Raw genomic sequence first — 23139 nt, forward strand, 5'->3', positions numbered from 1 at the left:
TTTTTTTTTTTTCCAGATTGTCAACACAATAAAAGCTAATCAGTGTCCTTTGAATACAATATCAGAGGGTTGGTTCAATATGTTCACACTAGTTCCTGGATTGCTCTCTGGAGTTTAATCGTCTTTTGTTCACATCGATCTTTAGTCTTTGTCACGCAGACAATAAACAATCACAAACATGTATTATGACAGTTATTTTGTAGTTTGGGAGGACCGATCCTTTAAACAAACACGTCTTATTTTAGAAGAGAGCTAAGAGTCGGTGTTGGGCGTGATATAATATAAATACATCTTAACTGTATCAACAGATGGAGTGTGATTGTCAAGTTGTTGTCACACAGTCTACATTATCTTTATTCATAATAATATATCAGTTATTCCTTTGCAATGCAACATAATATTAGTACCAGAGTGATAAAATTATTTGTTGTATAAGTAGTGAATATTCTCTTTTAATCGTTCATTCAGCCTCGTACCTCTCTCCTTGTGGTCATCACAACGCATCCTCAGGAAAAGTGATTTGTGTTTGTTTAGTGGTTTTAAAACAAACTGTTTGACCATGATTTCTTAATCTCACAATTTCATAAAAAGCATAAATTAAAAATACTGCTTTTTTGTAAATTTGTATTCAAAGTATATTCAAGTCCAGAGCTACTCGACGTGTCTCTCCGTACAGCTTGTGGACAGCTGGATGTGAACTGGGACTTGACAGATTCAGTGTCCTGCATCACTGTTCCTCAACTCTGAGATGTCCTCTTGTTGTTATTGTTATTATTATTATTATTATTATTATTATTATTATTATTATTATTGTTCGTCTTGTGACCCTAAAATCCATCATACACTTGTTTCACAAGCGTGTCTGTTATATAGAGGTTAAATACATTTTTCAATTCATCTTGACAATTATGGAAAACAACATTTTCTAACTGCTCTGCCCTAGATGTCTGCTCTGGGAATAAATTGCTGTTCTTGTTTTGAAGGTACAGACTGAATACTGAATGCAGTAGTTGTAATCATGGGGCAGAAATTGTTCTCATTCACTCACTGAGCTATTCATATTTATTTCAGGATTGTGAATGAGAGTCCGGAGCTAAAGGCCGTCATTATCCCTTTTCCTTTTCTTTCTCACTAGGCGGAGCTGAAGTCTAAGAAAGCGGCCGAGTCATTTGCGGTGTGCATCGAGAAGTACAACCGCGTGGGTGGAGAGTTTGAGCAGAAGATGAGCGAGTCCTCCCAGGTCAGCTCTGACTCCAGCTGGGAGTCGGTCTCTCCCCCACCCTCTGATGTGGTGTTTTTGATGCATTTCTTCTTCCCTTGGGCTTTCTCTTTATCTCCCTGACTCACCCTCTCTGTAACCTCCCACCACACAAGAACTCCCATCTTATCCTTTCATTCATTCTCTTATCATGTCTTCCCCAAAAATGGAAACCTCAACCCCCGACTCCTGAACACCCACCTGCTCGCACACGCATGCACATCCTGACTCTCGCTCATTACCTTTAATCACTGCCTCCACACTTCCATGGGTAGTGCTGCTGTTTCCATGGAGTCTGCGTTTTATATTTCAAATGATGACTGAAATCCTTTTGACCAATTATTTCTTGTATTAGCTTTGAGGGGGAAGATTTGGTCATTAGTATGAAGGGAGAGAAAAGTGTCAAAAGGGAGGTAAACCAAATGAATAAATAAGAGCTTCTATTTTTAAATCAAGCATAAAACTAGAGGGGATCACAAGATACATTCTCTAAAGGCACCTTTCATGCCGGTAGCTTGGTTTATTTGGTCTGATCAAGGGAAGATAAAAAAAAAAAACACATTGTGGTTCAGTTGTATTCATGCAAAATTTGATAAAACCTCAGTTACCCAAAAAAGTATTTGCGCTCGCTTGAGGTGGTTTTTGCTGTGTGTTGAAAAAGAGTTGATGCGCTAAATAGATTATGACTTTTGCCGAATAAATTCTGACGTAGCGAACACGTGTAAACACACACAGATTCTTTTTGCTCCATAGTCACCACAGTAAATATTGATATAAATACAATACAGCTCAAGGTCTAATACAATGGATATGCTCTAAATTCCGTATAGAGCTCCTTTAAAATAAGTCAGTCTTTATTTCTGTTAAATTGTCCCACTTGCATTGGACAAATCTAGGAGCAAAATAAAGAAATGTCTCAAACTACAGATTAGTCTGAAGTATCTGTGAGAAACTGGCCACTGGAGTTGTGGCACATGTCAGAGGTGAATGAAGTGCCCTGCTGGAGGCTGACAGCGGTTGCAAAGAGTCCGTTTGGACTCTGTCCATTCAATTGGAGAAAAGAAACTGGCAAAGCTCACTGCTCATGAACTCTCTTCTTTAATAGAAGCCACTGGCATTATATCAAGACAATTCCCCTGAACCAGACAATGACAAATGAGTTGGCTGAGTTAGAAGCAGGATCAAACTTAAATACTAAATCCTCTCAAATTATCGCTGGTTTAAAGACCTGGCAACCCGGTGCCTCTTCTGCTGGCGGACTGCTCCTCCGTAGCTGCTCCTGAATCCGCAGATCTCCTTTAAAGTCTATTTTCACATTATTGCATATATGTTGAGTTTAGAGTTTCTGGTTTATTTGATTGTGGTTGCATCTCAGACTGCCTCTGAGTGAATTAAGAATGTAGCATTTATTTTTTTATTTTTTCATTAAGAGACAAACGCACAACAGAAACAAACACCGCAACAAATATTAAAATATAAACTAAAAACACTGAAATAACACAAAACCAGACAAAAACTAATATTCAGCCTCTACAGAAAGCTTCATATCAACAAATATATCCTGTTCATCATCAAGCCTAACAACATATTTATAATTAGAAATAAACAATGTACAAAGTTGCACAAAAAGTCAGAGAATGATGTCGACCCACAGAGAAAGATAAATAAACCTACAGTGGAGTTCTGAGATTTCACATGGGGACGTTTTTTTTGTTTTCCTCACCATGGTGGGTGTGTGTTTGTGTGTGCATGTTTTGTGTGAGCAGAAGTTTCAGGAAATCGAGGAGACCCACCTGCGACAGATAAAACAGCTGATCAAAGGTTACTCACACTCCATAGAAGACACCCATGTTCAAGTGGGACAGGTAAGCTTTCTCTTATATTTTAAATTAAAGTATAAATAATAATACAAACTTTATTTATACAGCACCTTTTAAAAAGAGTTTACAAAGCAGCAAAAGCAAGGCAAGAAATAAATGATAACATGCCATTCAGCGTGTCATAGTTTAGGACCCTTGTGTCCACTGAATGTACCGTCATTGCCAACAGGTTGTTTTTTTTTTTGTTTTTTTTTCTTCTTTTTTTTCTGTTCATCAGACAATTCTTTGAGTCATGTTTAGTTAAAGCTCAGTGGGATAACTTGTCACAACTGCCACACTGGTCAAATAGTCAGAGTTTCCACTTCTCCTGTTGGGTGATTGATGATCATCTATGATTTCTGTCAACCCGATCAGCAGCCTTTCATTTAATGTCCAGCTCAACTTCCCGTGCAGCTCAACTGCTTCATGCTAACGTTCACACTACACTTGAGATCAAATGAGTCATACATTAAGCTAGATGCATTGTTAGATCCTCTTGGACTAAAATTTAACAAACAATAAAATGGAAAATAAAAAGATTATTATCATTAATAGTAGTAGTAGTCCCATTGAGGGAGCACGGCCAAGACAGCAGCAATAGTGTTTGCAACAAGATGCACACAAACATTTAAAACACAAAAACAAACCTACAGTATTTCAAACATACACACAAACACATACAACATTACACACGCAGCATTATCACACGGAGCTTTGATAACAAAAACAATACATTTCATGTCACCTTTTTCTAATACTACAAGCTTGTTTAAGGACCAACTAATCATCCTGCTCTGCTTCAGGTCCACGAGGAATTCAAGCAGAATGTGGAAAACATCGGCATCGATAACCTCATCCAGAAAGTTGCGGAGCAGAAGGGCACGGGCAAAGACAGGCCAGGTACAGCTCATCTCACCAGGATGAGGGTTTATTTTGTTTCCTGTCGGAGTGAAATGAACACACAACTTAAATCAGCAGCTTACATAACTGAAATGTGAATGCAGCCACACTGACAACAGAATTGTGGAGGCAGAATAATTCATGGTGACACAAAACGTGAGTGAATGGATCAACTACGTACGTATATCCGTGTGTTGGTTTTCTGAATGTTTTTTATTTTGATCAAACTGCCTGTCATCTGTAGCTGTGGTTGGCTTTGAGGAGTACATGACGGCTTTGCCACCAGAAGGCGGGAAGAAGAGTCGAGCAAAAGCCTTCAGGATCCCCGGCCTCGGCAAGAGGGACAAGGAGCCGGACTCTATGTGAGTGTGTCCACACACACACACACACACACACACACTGATATTTAGAAAATGTGATCTTAATCTTCGTTCTTTGTTACTGGCTTCAGTTTAAGTACTTGTTGATAAATGAAAACAAAATACATCTCTGTGCGTGTTATTTTGTATTTGCAGAGACTCGGCTGTGCCGGAGACACCGGTGAGTATCACATATAACTCCAACTAGAACACTGCAGCTTCTAAACCGCTGACTCAACTATCTGACTCCTAAAGCTGCAGTTATCCCTGCAGACACCCTCTGCACAGTGGGAAGAGTGTGTTTTATTTGGGGGGGTGGGTGGAAAGAAAATCATGTACAAGTGCGTGTTTGTGGAACGAAGTTGAGCGGGAAATCACGAGTGTGTATTAATGGCTTGACTGACGGTGTGGGGTTTCCCAGGTTTATTTCGGTACTTCTGAGAAGAGGTTTCTGAGATACCTTGGCAGCAACAGGGTAAATGCGTAACTGCATATGACTGTGTGTTTGTGTGTGTGAACGGGCTTTGGACGCTGCCATCCAACAGACAAATGTAGAAGAGAGTAAACAGTGTATGCACACACTGACACAGTCCATTCACGTTCTAAGTTCAGCATTATAATAGTCAGTATAAAAGTCAGCAAAAGTTGCATTAATACTGTATGATGCTTAAGTTAACCCAAAAAACAAGCTAGTCTGCTGTCTTTAGATCATAATAGTGTGCTAATTGTGTTTTCCCATAAACATGTATGGTTTCGTGGGCACCCCAGTAGCTCACCTGGAATGCTGTTGCTCTCGCTTTCCCGCCACCCTGTCTCTCTTTGACTGTTTTAACCAATAAGTGGCAAATTCCCAAAACATGAATCAGTGGCTGGATAGAATATAGACAGGAATGTAGGGCAAAGTGACAGCCTGTACTACTTGAAGCTGCATCTAGTGATGTCTGTCCTCTAGAGGGCAGAAGAACTTCAACACAAGCTGACTGACGAACATCGCGGACATATCGTCTCCTTATACATTTGTTATTATGAGTAATGCGTTTGCTGTATCAATTAGAAAATGTCTACTTAGACATCAAGCAGACAAAGTGATCATCTCTTTGACCTACTGAGATCTGTTCACTGAAATCGGATCTAATCAAAGACCATCTGTATACGTCCACACTCTGTCTAAAAATAACTGCTCCCACGTCGTCTGGACTGTAAATCAGGCCTCCCTCATGTCTTATTTTGAATTTCATGTGACTGCAGCTGATATGTGTTCCCACATCCAAATGATTTAAATCAAACTGAAAGCACACCTGCGTCTTTAGCACACAGCTTTGTTTGACCTGTTGGTATAATAACAGATGAAGTTAGTTACCGACTCGCACCATCAACCTTGGTAGCGTCTGCTTGTTCCCTCACATGCGCTGATAGAAAGCTCTCAGTGGTACATGTAGAACGTAGGAGTTGAACAGTGTGACAGATATGAGAATTAAGTGCCATTTGTCTCTGTGTTGCTGACCCAGCTGATGTCTGACTTTCTCTCGTGTGTGTGCGTGTGTGTGCGTGTGTGTGTGCGCGTGTATAGAACTCACCCCTGGAAGTAGATGATGAAGGATTTGTCATCCGAGCTGACAGCACACCCAATGATATCCTTTTATCTGCTTACACGTGTTCTGGCAGGATAATTCGCCATAATATCTGATTATAACTTTTTAACGTTTCCTTCTTTGATTAATAATTGCTTATACTCATGCTTTGTTTTAGGTGAGCCATGTTATTGTCAACAGATGTTTGTGCCACATTGTGAGTACAATTACAAAAGAAAAACAAGGCACTGGAGCTCTGATGGATGGATGAACATAAGTCTTACAAAAGATCTGGTGTTTGCCCACTACAAGTTATGTCTCAACAGTTCTTATTTATTGGTGGCCTCTGTTAGTCTGCCAACAGTCAAAAATATTCAATTATATGAACCACAAAAAAAACTTTAATCTAGATGTTAAAAACTTGAGCCTTCTTTAAGTTCACTTCAGTTGGAAAGTAAGACTTAGGTTTGTGAAATCCTTCAGACATCTTATCTCACTCACATGACGGATGCAATTTGCTCCAAATCAAACCTCACGAGACCACTGAATGGACTCTAAGAAGGCACTTAACTAAAGTGGAGGCGTTTTTTTTTTTAATTGAAGCGGAATCAGAAGTTTGGAGGTGAGAGGCGGGTTTAACTAATTTAGTAACACAAATGGCCACATTCATGGCTTCATTAACTGTAGAGCTCTAGACAATAATAAAGGTCTCTAACCTATTTGTTGACTCAAATGATTAGATGCATCCCCCTCGTTAAGTAGAGACGAGGTAAACGCCTGCATGAGATATGAATGAATTGTCCTCTTAACCTAACGCTCCAGCCCTGATCCATCTGTCAGCAGCAGCTCTCCGTCCTAACGGCTCCGAGATAACAACTCTTCCTGACTTTGTCATCCCTCACATCGAGCCCTCCGCCTGCTCAGAATAATGGTTCACATTCATTAAAACGCCCTCATGCTGCACATGTTCTTCAGTTTCTCTGAATCTTCTAATGAACACAAATGCACCTCACGTGATGTGACGCAACTCTTCCACGTGCAGCAGAGTGCAGTCCAAACAAAGAGGAAGGGGAGGTGACTTTTGTTTTGGGGTGATGGTGCTGCAGGATGTGGCGGTTTGGCTATTTGAAGCTCTGCAGGAGTCACCTCCAGCACACTCTGTGGTGCTTCTGCATCTGTTTTCATATCTGTCTGCTTGCCTGCATTTCTTACAGTCTTACACTGAAACAAAACTACTCTATTTGCTCTTCAAGGAAGTCACAGCATTTGTCCAAATAGTAATATTCACTCATGAACAGGGGGAGAAAATACTTCCACCTGCTGGTTTTTAATGTACACTCGTGCATTTTTCAGTCTCATTACTTTTATTTTTGAATATTGTTCTTGTTGGATTCTACAGTACTTCACAATTTCTTTGCAATTTTGTTCTTAAAATCTCACATAGCACACAGATTGAAGAGATCTGTATAAAATAAAGTAATAATCTCACACTACTTTTATCAGAGCATCAAATTAGCAGTTTACGTTTAACTTTTATCATTTTAATCATTTTAAATGTAGTCATTGCGTACATTTGATGAAAATCAGTTGTATGAATGACGGAGTGGTTAAATGTGATATTTACTCGCCTTTCAGTAAACTAACAGACGCTCTGCACATTGTCCGTAATTTAATTTTTCTCTTATTGCTTGTGGAAACATAACAGTAGTGCTCAAGAAGTAATTATGCTTCTCTATGCTTCTCACTTTTGTAATGTTGTAAATGTGCAAGGTCATTCTCTTCATGTACTCAGTATACAGGGGAACAGATGCACATAAAAAGACAAAAAACTAAAATAGTAAAGTGCAAGTAGTATAAAGTTCAGTAAAATTAACACTCTTTGCATTAAGAGTTTTGGATAATGAAACTGTTGTATAGTTGAGCCAAAACAATCGTATCATAGTTTAATGTTAAACGGGGGCCTCTCTTTGTCAATAATGCTTTCCTATCTTGATGTGTTCTTGCCAAGCATCACTTTTCATTCTTTGCATGCAGTCTGAGCTTGTTCTCCTTGACCATCCTCTCTTCTTCACGCTGCTCTGAGGAGAAGGAGAACAACTTTTACTCCAGTGACTCGGACTTTGATGACGAGGAGCCCAAGAAGTTCCACATCCAGATCAGACCGGTCGCCAGCAGCAATCGCAGTAACTCCGCTGCCACAGAGAAGGAGCTGAAAGCCACTGTTGGGGCGCTCACCCTGCCGCCCAACAGAGGGGTCCGGCAGCAGGTTGTTTGTTTTTGTGCTTCTGTTTTATTTTTTTGTGCTTCTGTTTTATGTTCTTTGTGTGTTTCAGCATCCCTGTGGTAAATATTCTTAATGCAGGTTCCCCTTACTTAGCTAATCCCTGATCCAGGTCCATTCCCCAAAGAAACTCTGGATGTAGCTACGTGTACCTCACCTTTAGAATATTTACCTCAAATACTCTGTCCTCAAGGTCTAGAAGGAAACACTCAAATCTCCACCTTTTCTCATGACCAGAAAGTAAAAAAGAAAGTCAGACTTTACATGTTTAAGGATAATTCCTTCCAATATCATTCTATATGTTCCTTATTGCCAACAACCCTCATGGAAAAAACAAACTAACAAGTAATTGATCCTACTGACTACTGTCTACTATTAAAACACATCACTGTTCCACTGGGACACATTCATTCATTGCGATATACATGGGTTCCATATATTAGTTTGAGCTGCTTTAAATACCCACTAGAGACGTAAATGCATGTTCATTTGCAGCTGAAAATAACCCTGAACAAGCAATAATTCCTATTTCATTGACTAAAATCTACAATGTCCAGTTGTTGTCTTAATAATTAGGAACCTGGAGTCAGAAAGCTCATCGCCACTAACAAGGCAGGGGAGTCAGAAAGTACTTTATAGACTGATTCATTCATTGTTTTTTTTGTTTTTTTGACAATAACAAACGTAGAACAGCACCATCCTTTTCTTCTACATGAGTCCACTGTATTGACCCAATCTGTCCCCCTCTCCTGACTTTCAGGTGATAAATAAGCGGCATCTCTCCAGTAAGTTCAAACAAATGTGTATGAATGTTTTTTTCTGATTTTGGAGTCATTTTTAGTGTTTGTAAATCAGTAACAAATGTCCTCCCTGTACTGTATCTTATAGTACAGACGTCTGAAAGCTGTTGTCTTCTGTTGTGTGTCTGCAGGGAACTCGAGTACTGCAGGAGGTCGATCAGAAGAGGGCGAAGTTGCCTCCCACGGGGGTGAGTCTGGTTTTAGTCTCTCGTTTTCAATAACTGTCTGTCTGTCAAGCTCTTCTTTGTATATATTTTAGTATAGAGCTGAAAGTTTATTATTCAATTATGAATCAGGAAATAACTTGGGGACTTTATAATATGATTGTTTTTAGCTATTTCTGGACATTCTATAGACCAAAAGAGGATTAGCAAGAAATAATCTAATTTGTTTAGTAGTATTAGTATCATCTAATGTCATGTTACCTGCAATGGAGGTTTGAAGTTTCTATCCGTACATTTGTTTGTGGTTCATTTGAAAAGGATGAAGACCATTTCTCACACACGCTCTCACAGAACCACATCTGTAGGATTAAAGACATTTTTTGCTTCCTGCAGCATCTCTCTACCTCCAGCCTGTATAGCCATGGTTCCCTCTAGACAGACAATCTCTTCACTGGCTGACCTTGCATGAACAGCCAGCCTCCATTAGTCACGCCCGGCCCTCTGCTCGTGCTCCACAGCATGTTTTATCACCCAGAGGTTTGTTAGCCGGCAGCAGGTTAGGCTGGAGGCTACAACCTGCTGCTTCACTGCAGCGGGGAGTCTCTCTCGCTTAAGTCAAGAAGCAGCAGGATTAACGATGAGCATCTGATTAAAGCAGTTGCTCTGCAGCGGTGGCTGGAGCTGAGTGAGACCGGGCTCATTGCTGGTATTTATCACAGAGAAAGTAATGGGTTTTCCCTCATGTTGTCCTATCTCAGTCAATCTCAGCCTCCCATCAACGCTGCGACGAAGAAAACCATGCTGCTGATTTAGTCCTGATTAGGAAACATTCTCTGCAGTGAGCCTGTATCTCAGTGTGTGTGTGTGTGTGTGTGTGTGTGTTACAGATGGAGAGCAGGAGGGCCTGCGCAGGTCCACCTCCAGTCCTGATCACAGCAGGTGAGATTGCTATACCCTCCATATCTCTTGTCCGTCTCTGAGTGGTGGAGAGGTAGACTTATTTGAAGGTTAAATTGCATCATCCGTGGCCTTTTCAGGGGTTTGAAGCACCTCAGGTTTCCGTCACCGTCTTGTCTTCGTCACCTAACTTCTCTCACTGTTCTCTCCTCCGTCTTCAATTCCTCTGCAGCTCAATTAGAGCACCAACGTTTACTTTTACTTGATTTTAGTTGTGTTTTATTTAAAGAGAAACAAAACTAAAAAAACAGACCAGAGCTGTCGATACCTAAACATTACACCCATAAGTCTTATTACAACGTGGTCGGCATTGATCTGCTGCACCACTGTACGGGGACGGCTTTCCACAAGATTTAGAAATCTGCCTCCAGGAATTTGCTTCCATTCAGCCACAATAGTTTATTATTAATGAGTTTCAGGGCGATGAGGTCTGGCCTGTAGTAGGTGTTCCAGTTCATCCCAAAGCTGGTGGATGAGGTTTACTTCCGGGCTCTCTGCAGGCCAGTCAAGTTCTTCTACACCTGGTTGTATGCTGGGAGGCATTGTCCTATTTAAACAGGAGAGAGTCTTCATCAAGCTGTAGCCACTAAGTTGGGAGTACACTATCGTCTGAAATGTCATTATATGCATAAATATTTCCTTTAATTGGAACTAGCAAGCCAAACTCGGCATCATTGATGCAATAATCGTTAAAATATGCAGACGCACGTTATCAGACAGTTTCTCCTGGAAGGCATTCATAGTGCCCCCCCCCCCCCTCTGTTGTTCCCATGAACAGTGACAGAAATAGTTGTGTTAAGAGTGGAAAAACGAGAGATCTCGGGAGAGGAATCCACCATTGGCTTTTTTCTCACCTCCACATAGCTGGCCAGTCACGGTGTGATGTGGGTGTGAATATCAGATTGTTGGTTTTGGAAAGTTACGCAAATGGTCGGACACAGATGGAAGGAAACACTACTTACACAAAAATGTTATCTTTTAAAAAAGGTACAGAGAAAAATGCACGGTTTGATTGCTGTTTATATTATTTCTTCCTCTGTTCTTCAAAGTCATCTTCTCATACACCCACCCCACTTTTAAAAAATATTCTATTCATGAAGTTTCCTTTTACAAACTCGAAACAATAAAGAAACGGATACAAAAGCAGAAAAACACATACAGTGGGTAAGCTTTTGAATACAGGTGCTGCATCTTTGTTCCACAGGCTTAGAATGCTCTCTTTAGTGCGTGCCGAGCTGTATTACAGCGCCATGGTTCAAGCCCACGGTGTGTTGTGATCCACCTGTTCCTGGGCAAGGTTTTTATGCCTCTGAGTGGAGATGAAAAATGTCACGGCAGATGTTCATTGAGCTTTGTGCGATGCCACAGTAGATGAGCTGAGGATCCATCTGCACTTTTGCATTCAGGGCAGGTTGAAGAGATTGAAGGGTAAAATACGGTTGACACAGGAGTAGTGTCATCTATTAACTTCCTCATATCGGATTAACTGTTCATTAATAAAATAGGAGTTTATACTCTGCAGGCACTTATTCCAGCATCTGAGAAAATTTTACCCTACGATCCGACTCCCAGGTTTCTTTAAGATTTGTTTTCCCTGTAAATCTACAAATCTGGATACAAAATTTTGTTTTTGAGCTCGGAGTGTGTAGTTTTACAAGAGAGTGGGTATGTTTCGAAACTCTGTAACTTCCATTGGACATAGTTTCTTATCTGCAGATATGCCATGTTTCTCTTTCAGTTGAGCAAAGGAGGCATGCCCACACTTCTATTCTCACTTTATCACTTCTCCTCCTCATCGCTCCCTCAGTCACTCCTCTACTCTCCCTGATTTCGTTTCTCATTCCCTCCTTGTTTGTACCAGGTTGAGCTCCACAGCGTCTGGTTCAGACAGTCTGTTCGGACCACCGCTGGAGTCGGCCTTCAAGTCCAAAAGCTTCGACGGTCGGGAACAAATCAGAGAGCAGAGCGCTTTTGGTGCCTCTGAATGTAAGAGTTGTTTATATATTTGTTTTGTTCATATTGATATTATTGGCCCAAATATAAGTCAATCTCCCCTTTTTTACAGGTTTTTTTGATAAACTAGTCTAAGTGGGGGGGTTTTCCCTAAAATAGTCCTCATGCCTTATCTTTTATAAAAGTCAAACATGAAATACTTAAATAAATCCCACATTGCTGCAGCTTATCCAGGTACGTTAGCACACATTCCTGATTAATATTTTCATTGAATATTTTAATGAATGATTTTCGGTGGCAGTTAGCATTTTTCAGACTTTTTTCTTATTTCTTTTAAAGTATAAACAAAAACACAAATAAGAGGCAATGACACACAGGCATAAACTGTACATTAAGCCACATTCAGGAGGGCAACATTACTAAATAATACTCTACTTGGTTGCAGCCGAGTCATTTGATATGTTTAATAAATGGACCCCAAATCGTAACAAATGTACAGCATGAGTCAGATGAGGAGTACTTCATTTTCTCCAAATAAAGGCAGGAAATCATACAGAACATTCAGAAAAACCCAAAGTAGACATGTCTGGATCAATTTGTTTCCCAATAACTATACAAAATAAATTAAATATGTCCTCCCAAGCCCAGAAAAGACAAGTCTTTTTATACATGCGTCCTATGATCCAATCAAGTCTGGTCTTTTAAAGTGTACTAGCTGAAGTCTATTATTAATGGAAGTCTTTAATCCTCCATCCCATCATCCCAAAGCTCATCAGATAACTCGGAACCAATTTCCAAGCCTCCCTTAGATGACTAAAACAGATTGGGATATCAGATGTTTACAGGTAGGTAATGTGTCAAACTGAACCAGAGACTGCTGAACAACATTTCTAACCTGCTGGAAACAAGAAACGACCATGAGAGACACCAAATCAGGCTGTAGCTGCCTGAAAGAGGTTGACAAAGAGCTCTCTGAGGCTTTTTGGTACTTGAACTTTCATGAATATTTAAATAGGCAGTCCTCGAATATAAATGACCCCCATTTTTCAAAATGTAATATCCAGAAGCTAATATTGTGATATATTTGGGCCAAAATGGTAAATTGAGTTTTCTTTATTTTACTTTTTTGTACTGAAACTTTAATTTACCACTGAGTTCTTTGTGTCTGACTGGTGTTGATCACCTCTGATGTTCTGCTCTGTATTAATACCCTGTGATGTGTTTGGTGTGCGTGTGTCAGATGCTGCCTTCTCGTCCGACTCCTCCTCTCCAGAGAACGTCGAAGACTCTGGCCTGGACTCACCTTCCCATCAGCCCCTTGGGCCCTCCCCCGAGCCGGTGGGTTGGGCGGCTTGGCCTCCTGTGTCGCAGAGTAAAGAGCAGATGCAAACACTCGGACGACCCGTGGACCCTTTCCTCTCTGCTTTCCGTGACCCTTCACCTGGTCGGAGTCCTCACCTGCAGGAGAAACCTGCCAGCGTCTGGTCCGTCGCCTCGTCGCGTCCCTCTCGTGTCCCCCCAGACATGGACCTTTCATCCATGCGGTTCCCTGCTTTCTCCCAGTCCCTCCCACCGCCCGAGGTGGAGTTGTCAGTGTGGAACTGCAAACACATCCCCCCCGAGGACCCCTTCATCGCTGCGTTTGAGAGGACTGTCACCCAGGAGACATTAAACCTATCTGACGCCTGGGCGCGTCCACCGCCTCGCCCAACCCAGGAGGGCAGGCGGATGGATGTGCGAGTGGAACCGTTCTCCATCGCCCTCACCGACACCAAGACACTCCCAACCCCCCCCTCCTCCTCTTCATCCTCCTCTAATCGTAAAAACAGAGACAGGAAAAGAGACCAGAGCCTCCCTCCTCCTGTTATTTCTGATGACCCGTTTGCAATCACAATGATTGGCAGCCCAACGCACCAGTCGACGCTGGCTGTAGCAGCTGGGTTAATCTCTGCACACACCAGCAGCAGCAGCAGCAGCAGCGTTGGTGGTGGCGGCTCTACCAATAGGCTGGTACTCGATGCCAATTCAAGCTCTTTGCCCACAGCTCAGTCCAAGAAGGAGCTCATTCACTGGAACTCTTTCCACAACCCGTTCAGTGAAAGTGTCTCCGGAGGGCAGAGCAGCTCCAAAACACAGAACGAAGGAGGAGGGAAAGGAGACGGAGGTGGCGAGAGGAGGAAACATCGATCATCAGACAGTGAGCCACGCAGGAACGCCCCTCCACTCACAAGGCATTCAGGACCACAGGAGGATCTGTGTTTTTCCACAGATAAGGATCAAGACTGCCTGGATTTGAACACTCAGATATCGTGCAGTACCGGCTCGCACAAGGGTACTGATTTATTTATTTATTTAAAATCTTTTTTCACCATTAACTTTTTATTGAGGTTGGCAGCAAGTTTATCTTTTCATCATTTTAGGGTTACAAGAGTAGACATAGTAAAAGTGTAAAAAATTAAATGATTAAAACAATTTAAATGAGGTATATACAAAAGTGAGATATAGCATTAACATGAGGATCTGAGCTATGATTGAAATCTGAGTCAGTGTCCAAACAGGAAACTAGCTTTTAATCTAAAATTCATACACTGCAATCTCTACCATAACATTTACATTCATCCATTTCCAAAGCAACGTACATATGAGGAACAATCCAAATCACAGTAGATCAAGGAGGAGGAGCCAAAGTGCTGCAACACTCGGTTGCAGGTGTATGAGGTAACGCACAGGTGCATAGAAGGAGAGATGCATAGAGAAAGGAGGAAGAGAGATCATATTAGATGAGTAAGAAGAGAAGAGGTACCACTTAAAAAGCATTTGTAAACCCAAGAAGGATCCTGTTGAAGCGAATCGAGTTCAGTATCTTGTTCCACCACCAAGTAGAGCAGCAGTAGAAGAGTTTGGATTGAAGGTTTCTGCCTCGCAGTAACGGTATGATTAGTCGGCGTTCATTTGCAGATTCGTACTGAATGAGAAGGTGCTAGTGAGCACTTTATAGGTGATCACTAACGACTTGAGCTTAATGGAGAGTAATGAAAAGTAGAGTGACATTTTGGACCATTTGAAGAGGTTTTGCTGTGCCAGAACGGCGTTGCAGCAGTCAAGGAGAGAGACGGCCAGTGCCTGTACGACAATCAATCATTCAAATCTGAAATTTTAGCTGTTTACATAATTCACAAGGCTGTAATCGAACCAGCCATAATAACTGAAAATGCACATTATGATATATTTAGTATTTAAGATCTACTGCTTTAATAAACCAAACCATCTACCCAGAACTGTCAGATCGGTTATATGAATAAAAACGTTTTCATTTACAATGCAGGACGTTCACGCTTCTATTCCGCACTTCATCAGTTCACTTCAGATTTCTAATTAAAGCGCCTCTCTGCATTGAGTCAGTCTTTCTAATTAGTCAATATGAAGCCTAATCTTTCCAGCCATCGTTAGTTTAGTGCTTATTCAGCTTTCATTTGTTAAATTAGCTGCAAGGATTTTTTTTTTACCTCGATGAGGACAGAACATCTTAGCTGGGATAGTTTTATGGTTATTATTCAACTGAGGATTTATTTAATCTCAGGTTGACGGAGTGATGACGATGCACTGACTTTTGATCAACAAAACCTGTTTTGATTGATTAATCATCAAAGGTTATCGAGCAGAAAGGCTAAACATGACCTGGTTCTCCGTTTTAAAATGTGAGGATTCGATGCTTTTTATGTCTTCAGTGATCGTAAACTAAATATCTGAACATTTTGAACTCCTTAGGCTTCAGGAAATTGTTTGTTTGTGAAAAAACATATATCTATTTGTAGACCAAGCGATTAATTGATTAATGAAAATAATCATTGGTTGCAACGGATTTTGTAAGAATTAGAGTTATAAAGCATATTAAAATGCTCATGTCATCATAAATACTTACATATTTTGTCAGTAGAGATGAAACAATTACTTTAAAGTTCTTACACGCCATAAAGTCCCATCGACAAGTATATCAAATCAAAAACTCTGAAATCCCATACACTGTCGTGTGGTCACTTATATAAAGCTGGGTTCGGTAACATTGCACGCTATATTTAAAACATGTCTCCAACCGAAACACAGAGCTGAGTGCTGCCAACTCATTTCCACTGAACGTAGCTAGCAGCACTAAGCCTCAACAAATCTAGTGAGAAACGCTGACATCCCGTCCCTCAAAAGCCACTCCCCCAAAAGGATCATAATGAACTTAAACAACAAACATGGCTAGTGTTAGTACTCGCAGCTGTCGGGATGTAATGAGAATTTCAACAAATATATAACAAAATTTGTTCTAAAATGCATTACCCACCTGAGCATCATGGAAAATGAATGTCATATCATCATTAATGTTTTGGGGGGTCTTTCTTACTGAAGAGGAACATCTATGAAGAATATTCAGATACCAACAGGATGCTAAATCCCCCAATTAATCCAACACTAATATAATGTGGTCATGTGCCAGCGCGGCGTGTTCCGCTGGTCTCCGGCTGTTCTGAGAACGACTTCTGACTGATTTTAGAGGATGTCGTTCATGATCTGATGTCAGATTGTTGTTTTGATGCGTTTGTAAGGGTCCAAGCACAACTTCAGACGGGACACGACTGAAGTGGTTGCAGCTGCTCCTCCGAGAGCAACCCGAGCCAATAGGGCGTCGGGCCGACTCGGCGGCTGCGAGAGAGTAAGTTAACTTCTCAGCTAATTGAATAAATTCATATTTTCTTAACATTATGTTCGCCCTGATACTGTGTACTGTATTATTTAGATATGGAGAGTATCAAAATTATAGACATAACCTGTCACAGTTTTAGTGCAGACAATTGTTTTCTGCAATACGAAGAACTGAATGAATCTAACTCACTAAGCTTGTGATTCTTTATCAATATTACATTTCTGGTGGTTCTAACATTTCTAAAATGTCATAATTGTTAATATCATATATGACCAAATTCATGTAAACCGTATAAATGATAACAGCCCCCACTGATGCAGTAGGTCAGTAAGTCTTCTATATGAAAATTGAGCCATTATTGCCAATTCTTGTGTTTCAGTCCCGGTCTCTGTGCTCCTCCCCTCTGCCGGAGCCCAGCCCCTCCCTCACCTCCTCCTCCTCCTCCAGCCCCAGTGAGTGGGGTCCTCAGGCCAGGGACACCGACTGGGGGGCTCAAAACCGAGCGCCTAGTCCCGCCAGAGTAGGCCAAGCCTCACCTCTGCCTTACCAGCACCAGGACCACCAACAAAGACAGTGTAAGCCTCAGCGCATAAATAAAGTTCCACTACAGGATGGATGTTTCAAAAAAAAAAAGACATGGAAAACAGTAATTTAATTTAACAGTTAAACAAACAAGATATGTGTTAATTCATGAGCTGTACATGTGCTGGCAGGCAGATTTTGTTACCTTCAAACAGAGCCAGGCTAGCCGGCAATTCCCAAATGTCAAACTATTCTTTTAAACGTGACTTAATGCATGATAACAGCAGGATTATCACATTTGTTCTCCGCAGTACACCTGTCGCGAGGTCCCAGTCCCATTTCGCTCAGCACACAGGAGGCCTGGCCGGTGGCAGCAGCCATAACAGAATATATCAACGCCTACTTCAAAGGGGGACAACACAACCGGTCAGCATGAAACCTTTTTCTTAAAGATCAAAGAAAAACATATCTTGCACATCCTCTGCTCTTAAGGAGGAACTCTGACTTTACTCATCAAAGTGTGTTTGCAGGTGTTTCACAGTGTTAGAGACAAGTCTGATTCCTGTTTTGCCCGGTGACTTTATTGTCCTGTTTGTGTCAGTGAGGTCAGTCACATGATCTACATGTCATGACTTGGTGTTCCTGTCATGCTCTACAGCAGCGGTTCCCAAACTTTTTAGGCCACGCACCCCCTTCTACATCCCAACCGGGTTCACGCACCCCCATCCCCCACACCTTAAAAAAAATAAAAAATCAACAGAGCCTATTTATAGCCGCATAACAATCGGACCAATGAGAGAACAGTTTCAGATTTAGTCCGCTGTTAAATGTTGCAGTGTGAACACAAACCGAACAAAGGGGCAACTGCAACATTGTATCATATTAATCCCCGAATCGGAACAAAGCAAACGAACTACGGCTTTAAATTTAAGGTAAAAGGTGGTGGTTACACTGTAATTACTGTGTAATTAGCACTCAGAAAATGTGTGAAAAAGAAACAACGGCGATTGACATAAAGGCACTGTGTGCCCTGAAACACTGCAACAAAGTTTCAATCCATTTCAGTTACACAAGGCGTCACTTTTAAAGAGCAATAAGGATGGTGAGGGCACAGGCTCAGAGGCAGATTGCATCACATTTAATTTACAATTAATCATACATAGCGGTTACATTAATCTGAATCGAATTACAATAAAGTTACTCTCTCCAATCATACATTCCACCATCTCTCTGGCAGCTGGCAAGCACACGTCTTCGGCGATTGTGTGCGGTAGCCCCTTTCTTGCTATTCTGTGACCAGATATGAAGCCCGCAGTGCGTGTTTTAGACCCAACACATGAATGAGACTGCAGTTGTTTTGGGCTGTTTTGTAACTCCTCCGATTTCGATATTAAAAAATGTAAGGGGCTTTTGACTTGCACTGGCATGCTTGGTGTTCAGGTGGTGACGTAAATAAGAGGGCTTCAGACAGCTGTTAGCCAGAACCTCACTGCACACCACGCACTGTGGCTTTGGGCAATCTGCATTGCCAATCCAAGTGAAGCCCAGACACAGATACCTTTCATCATGTTTCCTCTTTTTATTCCCCAGTCTGATGCTCACTCTCCTTTCCTCCTTTTTCACCTTGACTCCGCGATGGGCCTATGTGCTCCCGATTTGTCTGTGCTATCCCTTCCTCCTTTTCGGCCTCCTCCGTCTCATCTTTCTCTGACTCATGCTCGATTTCTTCTCCCGGTCTCTCCCCAACGCACCTCTCCGTTTCTCTCGCCTCCGATTCCTCTCTCTCTCTCTCTGTCCCTCTCCTCTTTTATGACTGATAGCTTCAGATGTCCCACCTGACAGTTTCCCCGATTTCAGCCAATTTTGCATATTTGCATGAATGTTGCTGAATGAATGAAGTTAGATGTTTGCTGACGTTAGCTGCACAAGCTAGGCTACGTGTATGTGTGTGTACGTAAAAGACAGTCTGGCGGCAGGAGCAGAAGTGCATTTATTTATTAAATTGTAAGTTTTTAAGTTTAAATGTTACAAAGGGAATTTTTATAATTCATGTTTTTGTGAAAAATCCCACTTAAATTTTTTAAAATTATATTTAATATCAATTATTAGACCACCATTACATTTTTCCTCTCGTGCACCCCCTGGAGGCAGCTCGCACCACACTTTGGGAATCCCTGCTCTACAGGAACGCTCCCTCACAGCTGCAATCGGACTCTACTGGGGTGTTACTGCTCATGTGTGGAGTCTGATAAATGATCTCTCTTATTCTGCTGCATTGACTGGTGGGGTTCCAATTGTATTAATTTTTTTGGGCCGCTTATTAACAGGATTAATGTCGACTTGCGTTTCCTTCTTTCTCCAGCTGTCTGGTGAAGATCACTGGAGACCTGACGATGTCCTTCCCTGCTGGCATCACCCGGATTTTCACAGCCAACCCCAACGTTCCCGTGCTCAGTTTCAGACTGGTGAACATTTCAAGGATCGATCACTTCCTGCCAAATCAAAAGCTGCTCTACAGGTCAGCTGCCGTCCGCATGTTGAGTCACAACTGTGTTTTAACTGTAATGCAATCCTTACCGCCCTGCCTCTGTGTCTCTGCAGTGATCCGTCTCAGAGTGACCCAGACACCAGAGACTTCTGGTTCAACATGCAGGCTCTGCAGCTCTACCTGCAGAGAGAGGCCGAACTCAACCCTCAGGCCTCGTACTACAACATCGCGCTGCTGAAGTATCAGGTCAGCATATTTGGGCCATTTTAATACAATAAATATTCAATAATGCCTTGTTTTTCAGGTCCCTAATTCACACATTTTTCCCCGAAGTTTACTGTGAAACAGGAATATCCTTGAAGGAAAAGCTCCTTTAAGTAAATCTTCCCTCACTATCCGTTTATTATTGGAAACTTTATTCTTAATATCTTTTGAATTTTATTCTTCCTTGTAGACAAATATCACATTTCTTCTTTTCTCTGACTTGAGGACTTTGCGCTACTGATAATTGGAAGTGTATTACCTGAACACTTTCTCTATTTTAACTACTGTCAACTCAGTACATGTCGTCATAGTTTCTTACACCTTCAAATAATACATAGTGTTCTCAAAAACTAGAAATTAGGGACCCGTAAAATAAAGTGTTACCAGATTTTGTAAAATCCATTCCTTCAGTTGACTTTAGTCAAACCTTAAGATGCCTCCAAACCTGCTCTGGAATTTATTTTTGTCTTAAAACCCCATGTAAACAAAACTTCTCCATTGTTTCCTCAGGTGTCTTCTCAGGACCCGGGTAGGGCTCCCCTCCTTCTGTCTGCAGAGTGTCAGCGTAGCGGCACAGTGACGCGGGTGTCCCTGGATTACCACTGCTGCCCCGCCACCGCGCCCTCCACCCAGCTCGCCGCTGTCCAGGTGCTGCTGCCGCTCGACCACACTGCCACAGATCTGCAGTGCCAGCCTCCCGCCTCCTGGTGAGTGATGATGTAATAATGGATGTGGCAATGAGCAGTTTCTGATGACTGTCAGGTCAGTTGCCTGTAACCATGTGTTATGGTCTGCCCTGTTATTGACTTGATTATTATAATCCAAAAGATTATTTGTAATGCCCAACTAGAATTATAAATGAACCATGTAATCATAATATAACAACACAGGCCTTATCACAGTCATATGTATTTTAATGATGCACTTATTGCGATTGTTTTCATTATCGATAATTTTCTTAATTAATCGCTTGTTCTATAAAATGTCAGAAAGTATTGAAAAATGCCCTTCAAGGTGACATCAACACTTCAAAACCCAAAGATATATTCAAATCAATCGTCTGAGTATCAATCAAGGTATTGGAAAATGTAAAACGACTTGATGATGGTGCTTTAAAAGTACCAGAGTACACACTGATTGTGACTGGTAACACGTCATTTAAGAATGTAAAGGTGACTCTGCTGGAACAGGAACGGGAGAAAGGTGTAGACTGAGAAGCCGGTTGGGCCTCACTGACTCTTTATTTTCCTCTGCAGGAACGCTGAGGAAAGACGGCTGCTGTGGAAACTACCAAACATCTCCCCGACCAACCACAGCAAAGGTCAGAGCGCTGCTGCTCTCTTTTTACCTCTTTGCTTTCATTTCTTCTACCCCTTATTGCACTAGGGAAGTTTAATACAGAGAGGGTAGCCTACACACACAGATGCACACACTCACACCTAGTCATCTGTCTAACTTACAGCCTGTTTTGTGTCGATCATAAGCTGCCATCTCATTAAAATTAGTGCTACTTCTACTTCATTTCCTTCTTGTCGGATTCACATTGCGTCAAACAGGAAGTGAGTAATTAAGATCTCTGCATTCCGCATCCTTCTCTCCTAAAAAAGCTAAAGTCTGAAGGCGTGTCATTACCTTTTTAACAGCAGCATTAGCATCTGAACGTGCCAGCTGCTCTCATCCACCAACACAAAGACGAGCATCAAATGTTCCTCTTCTATTCTGTCAAATGGATTGTGGCTCATATTTCACATCGTTAATGGTGCACAGATAAGAGATGATATAAAAGAACCTTTCAAAGCTCTATTTTAAGATGGGAAAGTCTCAAATGTAATAAAATTGCTTGAGCTTGAGGTTTCCTTCACCTGACTGTATCAGACTCCCACATGTATTCTTTTTATTTCATTCTTTTTTTTCATCTAAGGATATATTACTACCTCGCTGCGAGGCTGCAGGCTGGGAGAACACAGAAAAAGAGACTCTTCATAGTTGTCAGTGATGAATGGGATTTAAAATGTTTATAGTTTGACGTCTTCGCCAGTTTATGAGCCAAAGACAAAGCACTGAAACGTCATCGTAACTCCTCCCTGCCCCTGAAAAATAATGTTTCTTTATGACTAAAATGTTCAAAAAGTGCTGTTTTACATGAATGATGTCTGGCAGTGTTGGTCAGCGATTCATTCATTTTACTGGACGTCTTGTGAACCGTTTGTTCAGTACTTAATACAAAAATGAAATAGAATAAAATACCCATTGATGATGTAAGATAAAAGTCAAAATAGTAATTCTAATAATAACTTAAATAATCTTCTTCTTTTGAGATAAGATTTAGTGATTTAGAAGATAATCGTGAGACTGCGTCTGAAGTATTTCACTGCAGGGAAATCACAGTGCTGTCGATTCGTTGTCCATATAAGGCATATAATCCTGTAATGAACAATGTTCTCTCCACTTCTTTCTTCAGCTTGCATTCATACTGTTTAGCACTTAGACAAGTAGCAGAAGCTGCATGTTTTAACTGTTCATCCATTACTTCTAGCTGTCTAAATAAAGTAATCCTGCGCTGTTGTGAAGAGCACGAAGAAGCTGCTTCTTTATGATAATCGGAACCATACCTTAAAATCAAAGCGTTAATTTTATTATTAAAATGACTCGCTGTATTCATGAACCTTATCCTTCATGTTTCTCTTGTATCGACGTCTCTTTGCCTGCTGGTGTTGTCCCAGGCTCAGGGACTCTGTGTGCCAGCTGGCAGTGCCTGGAGGTCCCCCGCGGTCCTCCACCCAGCCTGGCTGTTCAGTTTGTGGGCTCCGGGGCCTCGCTGTCGGGCATGGACGTGGAGCTGGTGGGCAGCCGCTACCGCATGTCGCTGGTCAAAAAGAGATTTGCCACAGGTGATACTGAACTCGCACATCGATACACAAAGGAAATCGTTTCACTTTATTGGTATACTGCATGTATATTTATATTTACAGTATACTATAATGCTTTGCCATTATTTTTTTATGACATAATATACTATATTTTGATATTTGTTTATCAAATTTACATTAGTCATTTAGCAGATGTTTTTATT

The 23139-nt window shown here is 41.4% G+C and overlaps 1 protein-coding gene across 2 annotated transcripts in view; it reads left to right on the top strand.

Moving 5' to 3' along the window:
- The window catches only part of fcho1 (FCH and mu domain containing endocytic adaptor 1), a 50944-nt gene that overhangs the window by 26783 nt on the left and 1022 nt on the right, over positions 1-23139 (top strand). For both annotated transcript variants that reach the window (XM_031859803.1, XM_031859804.1), the window contains exons 7-26: positions 1136-1240; positions 3025-3123; positions 3921-4017; positions 4262-4379; positions 4533-4557; positions 5947-6007; positions 8020-8213; positions 8989-9013; positions 9160-9216; positions 10080-10131; positions 12011-12135; positions 13343-14434; positions 16695-16801; positions 17172-17367; positions 17626-17740; positions 19677-19832; positions 19916-20048; positions 20577-20773; positions 21323-21387; positions 22790-22957. In XM_031859803.1, the coding sequence (XP_031715663.1) occupies positions 1136-1240; positions 3025-3123; positions 3921-4017; positions 4262-4379; positions 4533-4557; positions 5947-6007; positions 8020-8213; positions 8989-9013; positions 9160-9216; positions 10080-10131; positions 12011-12135; positions 13343-14434; positions 16695-16801; positions 17172-17367; positions 17626-17740; positions 19677-19832; positions 19916-20048; positions 20577-20773; positions 21323-21387; positions 22790-22957 (3187 nt within the window). The remainder of the gene's footprint in view (positions 1-1135; positions 1241-3024; positions 3124-3920; positions 4018-4261; positions 4380-4532; positions 4558-5946; positions 6008-8019; positions 8214-8988; positions 9014-9159; positions 9217-10079; positions 10132-12010; positions 12136-13342; positions 14435-16694; positions 16802-17171; positions 17368-17625; positions 17741-19676; positions 19833-19915; positions 20049-20576; positions 20774-21322; positions 21388-22789; positions 22958-23139) is intronic.

The sequence above is a fragment of the Anarrhichthys ocellatus genome, unplaced genomic scaffold (assembly GCF_004355925.1).
Source record: "Anarrhichthys ocellatus isolate YVR2014 unplaced genomic scaffold, GSC_Weel_1.0 scaffold22, whole genome shotgun sequence".
NCBI classification, from domain to species: Eukaryota; Metazoa; Chordata; class Actinopteri; order Perciformes; family Anarhichadidae; genus Anarrhichthys; species Anarrhichthys ocellatus.